At 38.1% G+C, this 7,099-nt stretch overlaps 1 protein-coding gene across 1 annotated transcript; it reads left to right on the forward strand.

Annotated features, from left to right (window-relative positions):
* The first annotated feature begins 3,302 nt into the window (after positions 1-3,302).
* Positions 3,303-5,330, forward strand: LOC137717136 (uncharacterized). Its single transcript, XM_068456442.1, has 5 exons — positions 3,303-3,447; positions 3,543-3,595; positions 4,441-4,629; positions 4,728-4,808; positions 4,903-5,330. The coding sequence occupies exons 1-5, from the start codon at positions 3,391-3,393 to the stop codon at positions 5,069-5,071; spliced, it is 549 nt and encodes a 182-aa protein (XP_068312543.1). The 5' UTR covers positions 3,303-3,390; the 3' UTR covers positions 5,072-5,330.
* The last annotated feature ends 1,769 nt before the right edge of the window (positions 5,331-7,099 follow it).

Here is a 7,099-nt window from a genome sequence, read left to right on the forward strand (position 1 = left end):
AGTACCACATCTTAGTGAAATATATGCTTTATTGTATTTAACACAATACACTGAATGAAATAAAGCTTATATATTAATATCTCCGAGAAATTACATACACATGAGTTAAAACAAACAAACAGAAAGGAACCTTCACAAAGGTTACTCATGTGAAGCCTCAGTACTCGGAAGTACCCCAGAAGGGGAAGACACCAGAAGTTGATTATTTGGAGTCTCAATACTTGGTGAAACTCCAAACAGCTAAGACAATGGATGTCTTTGGAATAAAGACTCGAACCCCCGATTGTCATTTTGAGTCCGACCTTCGGATTCCAGTAGCTGGTCGAGCTTTCTTTTCATGCTCGTAGAGTAATTATTTGCAAGCATGTGTAACACTTTATTCTCATGCTTGAGCCCTCTAATCTCTTGTTTAAGACTTGCCACCTCAGCCATTAATGATTCAACTTGGTGAGTTCGAGCAAGTAAGCGCTGACCCATATTGGATACAGAGCCCGCACATTGAACACTGAGAGCCAATGAGTCTTGAACGGCCGCCTCATCAGACCGGTTTGAAAGGATTCTGTTGTCCTTTGGAGTGAGAAGATTCCTGGCTACCAATGTAGCAGTTATGTTATCCTTCATCACAGAGTCCCCAACCGTAAGAGGACCATTAGAAGATGAGAAGGACGGGCGCCATATGTTATCTTGACGCTGCTCGTCTGTATCAATCCTGAGACTCAAATCTAAGCAAATGTTAGATGGGCAAGCCATTTTCAGAAATGATGAAGGAAGTCAGATAAAATCTCAGAAGTGCAAGAAAGGAAAATTTCTGCAGGCAACAATTTTCTGAGTGTTTCTGAACAAAATTGATATCTCTATAAAAGGAGGGGCAACAGGACCACTTATTCAAAAATCGAAGAGACACTGATTTTCGAATTTCAAAAGCCGGATTTCCCTGCATGACTTCTGTCAACATTTCTCAGACGCAATCTCAGCTCTTGGATATCACGTGCAACTTTGTCAAAGATCTCTGATAAAGTTAAAAACGCATGAATCTTACTGTTCTAATTACACCACAGTTGCTGACAAGAGTAAATGTACAGCACTACTACCTGCTATTGGGAAATCCATATATATGTCAACCTCTGTCCTCCATGGCAAGGCAGAACTGAAAAATATCTAACTCTTCCTCATCTCCGAGAATGCATCTTTCACAAAGTATCTCGAAATACTCAGTTTTCTTCCTCTCCGAGAATACCTCTACAAACAAGTCATACCAGAGTAAGAGTATCTCATATCATCAGGGACGAGAGCAAGAGTATCTCATATCATGCAATCTCCCTGTCCTTTCCTTTGTCCTTGTTCTTACCTGCCAAGACAAGGACAAAGAAAGCAATATGTCGGAACCTCCACTCAAACTTACGCTGCCACCAAGAAGTGATGGTCCATTCAAATACAAGGTTTGCATCCCACTCTTGTATCAGAGGACAAATACTACACGAGAAGATGCCAAACCTGCATAAGGAAAATACTTCTGCAAAAGGAGCAAGTAAGGCAAGTGAAAATGATACATTGAAGCCTGTGGAGACAACCACAACAAACACATGTCAGTTCATCCCCGACAAAGTCTAAGATCACTTGTCACATGAAGCTCCTCATGGTCCAATTTCATTCAAGATCAAGCCTAGACGGCATTTGAAGAAATCACAAGTCCGATTCAAGATCAAGTGTCCACCACCCTTGAATCAAATTCAGCTACAGATAAAATAGGTAAATTCAGACCTTTGGAGGAAGTCTAGCAGAAGACCCTCTAACCCAGTTCAAGAACAAGTCTGTGGAAAGTTAACAACAAGTGAAACACCTCATCCGGCAACTATCACCGCTAAAAGACTAAAGCAGCAGGATCAATGATCAGCCTAAAGAATTTGAAATCAGGGGGAGAAACTCATCAAGAGAGAGCATCCAAAAATAGATCAAGATTTTAACGAGGCAACTAATGTTGATATGTGGGCATCCAAGGGAGAGTGTTGAAAATACTAGTGGGTAATGAATGCCCACAGTATTGAATATCTACCACAACATTGAAAACATTGCCAAAGTGTTGAAAACCTTGGCAGAATATTGATATGTGGAGATTATATTGTGTGCTTGGAGTTGCTCTATAAATAGAGCACTCCGTATGCTTTGAATGCAGAGAGCAGAAAAAGAAAGAGAGGAAGATGAGAGGAGAGAATACATAGAGTTATCTTTGTACTCCTATTATTCCAATTATAATGAAAGCACCACTACTGCCCGAGGACGTACTCCAGTCACACTGACTGTAGAGGAACCTCGTAAATTTTGTGTCTTGTTTTATTTATTCCACTGTACACACATCGTCGATTTTACAACATTCCTCAGTATTTGGTGTTTTTGATTTGAACATAATGAAGCAATGGAACAATATTTTTGGTTTGGTAGCAATGAAATTATCATGCATTGCATTCTCGTATGGTTGCTCAAAATATGCTAAGATACACAAGGGGGTGTGTTTATTTAGTATGTCATGAAATCAAATTTTATACGGGCTTTGTAATATAAGAAACGACTTGAGGTTTGGTGCCAGAAATGGAGCTGTAGATACATATACCATTGCTCAAGCACAACGATCCGCTTGAATACCATTGAACACAAAATTTGAAGGTTTTACTAAAGAAAAGTAAATACCTTGTAAAAAGATCTTAAAATGACATAAATAACCCTGAACACAAGTCACATGACTTATTTTGGATGTAAAACTTAATGGAGTTAAGGTGAGATTACAAGTTGATGATTTTGAAAAGTTGGTATGAAAAATTGGTTAAAATTTTAATTTATATGACAAATTGAAAAATGTGTACAAGTTCATATGACATTTCAAAAAAAAAAATTCCTATATTTAATGGGAGATGCAAAGTGCCTTGAAATGTGTATTTTATATTTTTGGTTGGTTGGAAAACTTTTCAATGGGGAAATGTAAAATATTTTGATTTGAAAATGTAAATAAAAATCTAAATTTATAAATGTTTTACATCTGTCGACGGTGGATCCAGCTAATCAAAGATTAAAAATTAAAAAGGATCTCAAACTCATATTTCTCCCGTTATATCTCTTGAAAATAAAATGAGATAAATATAATGGGGCACCCCGTTTGTTATCACCATGGATTTATGGGGCAGTGTTACCGCTTAGCCCATAAGAGCGAAGCTCAAGGCCCAATATTAACTCAAATTGGATTCCTTCTTTTATTTGGATCACCAACAGGTCTTCCATGACCCGACAATTTCAGAATTAAAATCGTCCTCTTCCGTTCTTGGAGTAGGTTTAAAGCCTTGAACCATAAACCCAAGGCGCGCCTGAAACTCTCCCAACACAAAAACGGATTGGAATCCGATGTCGAACGGAGAAGATTACGATTCGGAAGCGCCGGAGGAGCTCACGGCCGAGCAGGTAATCCAAGTCTCTGAAGAGAATTCGAAGTTCAACATTTTTTTTTTCCGGCTGTAAAGTTCTGAACTTTGTTCGTACGTTGTTGATGGTTGCAGGGAGTTCAACAAGACCAAGAACTTAGCAAGCTCCAGAAAGAGCATAAATCCAGGTGGGTTTTACTTGTTTACCTTGTTCTCTTTTGCTAAACAATGTTTTTATTTTTTAAGGTTTCGGTTTGTTGCTTTGTAAATGTTGGAAATTGAATTCATTGATTGAGATGGGCTGGGCTGAGTTCTTATGAAAATGCTGATTTGAGCTGCGTGGCTCAATTTTAAGAAACTAAAAGCCGAAAATTTCAGGAAACTCAGAATTCTGGTTGGGATTCTATATATGAGAGGGGATAGGAGAATCGGTTCGTCTAATTTTGTTTGATTTTTTATTCGCTTTGGTTGATTACGATGTGAAATTATGTTTCTTTTTCTTATTCTTCTGGGTAAAGCTGTATGCCTGAAATCGGTGTTCGTGAAGGGAATAGATAAACGAACTCATGGGATCACAATGAAGTTGTGTGGTTGAATCCATATCTGATAGTTTTCTTCTATAAAAAGTTTGATGCTTTGCGTTATCTGGTCTATTACATGACTATGCACCCAAAACAAAAATGGTTGCTTCGTTGCATTATCACATGATTACTGTGTTTATATGTGATCAGCTGTGATTGACTGGAAGTAACATTGTGGAATCTGTTTGCGTTGTTCCGGAATTGGTGCCAGCCTGAAAATGTTCTAACATATATGTCAGAGTAGACAAGTTTTATGCCCTTGTATTGTTGATATGAGTTCCTAAAGTTCGTTTAAGAAGTATTACTGGATTATGGATTTCTTCCTTTTCTCTTTTTTTGGGGTGAAGCACCAATTTGTGAAAAAACTTGGTGGTGTAGATTATGATATCCAAATTTTGCATTTACTTGCCTAAGAAATAAATTTTAAAAGGAAAAGATATTACTTTATATAGGGTGGTTCGTGAAGCAAAAGAACGTCGCAGACAATGGGCCCAAAAGAAAACACCCAAGAAAACACTAAAGCCATTTGCTGAAGCTGAAAGTGTTCAAGATACCTCTGAACCTAAAGCAAACCAAGAATCTTTGGGTAATGGAGGGATGCTTCCAAGCAACATTGTTGAACTGCTTGCATCTCGTGAGAAGTATGAGCCCTCTCTCTCTCTCTTCTCTCTTCTCTTTGTGTGTGGATGCTGATCTTTAGTTACGAGATTGTAATCAAATGGCCACATTCCATGTGCAGGCAAAAGTTCCTCTCCGACTCTGAGGATGAGAAGACCGACTCAAAGTCCACTAAGAAAAAGAAAAAACTAAAATGCTTAGGGTGAGTGACCTCTTCTATACAGCGAAAGATACATTCAATGCCAGTCCGTTATGAATGAATGTGATCTCTAACAAGCGAAAATTGTGAATTGCAGGGTGGATGCTATTATATTGAAGGAGACACCTGCCCCTCAATGCTTACAGAATTCCTTAATGTTCTTGGAGAAAAGGAGAATGCAGGTACCTAGATCATCTGCAGTGTTAAACAACTCCAACCAAACATTACGCCCCCTCTCTTCGTCAGGCCTGTTAAGTAGAAAGTGACGAACTAAAATGTCAGCAATTTTCACCCTTGATGTATCCTATTATGTTGTATGATGCTACGCTGCCATACATTGTACTTGGCTCCCCGAGGAGGACTTGCCTACGAATGATGAACAAATGGGGAGGGATCTGTCCCGTGGCTTTTGACCTTCGAACTTATGGATTCTGCAGTTGTATTGTAACACACATTGTTCTTCATCATATTTAACAGTATTTTTCTCACAATTTTGTTATATCGATAAAAGAACGAGTTTTTCGATCTCTTGTGCCCTGGTCCTTCTTTTATCTTTTGAAAAGTTAGTCCATTAATTTCATAATATCGATAGAAGTATGAAGTACGAATCACATCACCATTCTTGCAAAAACGTAGTTTGAGCACTATTTTTTTGACATTATGATCCTACAAGCTTTTTCGTTTTTCCTTTTGGCACTGGGAGAAGTCATTAGCATTGTAAAAAGAGATACAAGTAAGACTTTCTCAAAAGTGAGATTATTTATGGACGGTTTGTCACTTCATTGTTTTTTGGCACAATATTTTACAACGTTGACATGAAGATTAATGTTAAACGTTGAGGTGCCAAAGAGTCTATGGTGAGTTTCACTTCAAGATAGTCCTATTAGCATTTCTCCTTTAAAAAAGTCATTGTGCATTCACACTCTATATAAGTGCACTTTTTATTTTTTATTTTATTTTCGAACAAACGATATTATTTACACTACCGAAGAGGTAGGTGGGTTGGCATCATAATGAGCTAGTAATAATATGGTTCAAATTCGTCTTTGTCGAGAATCAAATCTAAGACATCTCACTTACAAGTGAAAAGGAATACCACTAGACCGTAGTACTAAGTGATATGTATACTTTTTGTTTTAAATATAATCCAGCCACTAGTCCAGCCAACTTCGTTAAACACGTATCGTTTATCGTAGTATTGTTTCCATTAACAGGTTGCAAAGTGAAAACATAAAGCTGTTGCCCCATTTACCAAAAATAAAATAAAAAGAAAAATCTTTTGTCCCCACTTTTCCTTCATCAGATTAGATCGTTTTGTTTTATGCCCTGGATTTATGCACAAAGTAAAACCATCATTCAGGTCCCATGGAGTCACTCAGTGATCTGTTTGCTTCCTCAACATCATATCAAAATATGTGTAAAGCTTTGATAAGAGAATTGAAATATTGAGATGGGTTGAAAGCATGAAATGGTACAAGCACGAGATTATGAGAAAAGCTGCTTAATACAGAAGGCTTCTCATCTAAGGGGAGGAGAAAGAGTCCTCCTGGTGCAGCCATGTTTCATGATGGATGTTAGAAGTAGAAGTCCTAGGGCTAGTAGCTGGTTCTGGAGAGCTGCTGCTGCTGCTTCCCATGAAAGCTTGAAAAGCACTTTTGACCTTGCTCAAGTGCTTGTGGTGGCGAATGCGTCTGAGAACAACATCTCTGTCCAGGGAAGCTGCAGCGGGTGATTTCAGGTACACGTGGCTTGTGATGGAGCTCTGTGACTCGGGAGAAACTTCATGGCCATCTTTGATCTTCCCAGAAGCAGCTTCTGAGAAAGATGACGGTTGATGCTGTTGAGCTTTGGAAATTTTGAAAGCCATTTTCTTTGGGGGAGAGTAAAAAGGGTTTGGTGAAAGATGTAAGAATTGAGAGCTTTTGGCTTTTGGCTTCTGGCTTATGGGGCTTGGTTTTATAGGAGAATGTTATCGGTGACTTTTGGAGTTACTTATTAATGCAGTTTTGTTGTTTTGTTCTAGCTAGTAAGTGGTGTTTTGGGTTTCAAGGTTCGCTATGGCCTGCGGTTTTTCTTAAAGCATGTACGTTTGATCCAACGGCCAGCAATTTCATTTGAATTATTTTTCTTCTTTTTTTTCTTCACTTTTGTATTAGTTTTCAAAAGGTGGAGAATACAGCATTGATCTTCTACTCCCCACAATAGAAGAAGTATAATTTAAGAGAATTGTTATTAGCACTTCAAAAATCTTATTCTACACTCCAAACTTTCTATAATATGAAAGAAAAATATAT

Source organism: Pyrus communis, chromosome 1, assembly GCF_963583255.1.
Source record: "Pyrus communis chromosome 1, drPyrComm1.1, whole genome shotgun sequence".
Taxonomy (NCBI): domain Eukaryota; kingdom Viridiplantae; phylum Streptophyta; class Magnoliopsida; order Rosales; family Rosaceae; genus Pyrus; species Pyrus communis.

Excerpts from the sequence above, each read along its gene's own strand:
- LOC137717136 (XM_068456442.1), top strand. The coding sequence starts at position 3,391 with ATGTCGAACGGAGAAGATTACGATTCGGAAGCGCCGGAGGAGCTCACG. Across the intron at positions 3,596-4,440 it reads CAGAAAGAGCATAAATCCAG|GGTGGTTCGTGAAGCAAAAG; the intron begins GTGGGTTTTACT and ends TACTTTATATAG. Across the intron at positions 4,809-4,902 it reads AAAAAACTAAAATGCTTAGG|GGTGGATGCTATTATATTGA; the intron begins GTGAGTGACCTC and ends TGTGAATTGCAG.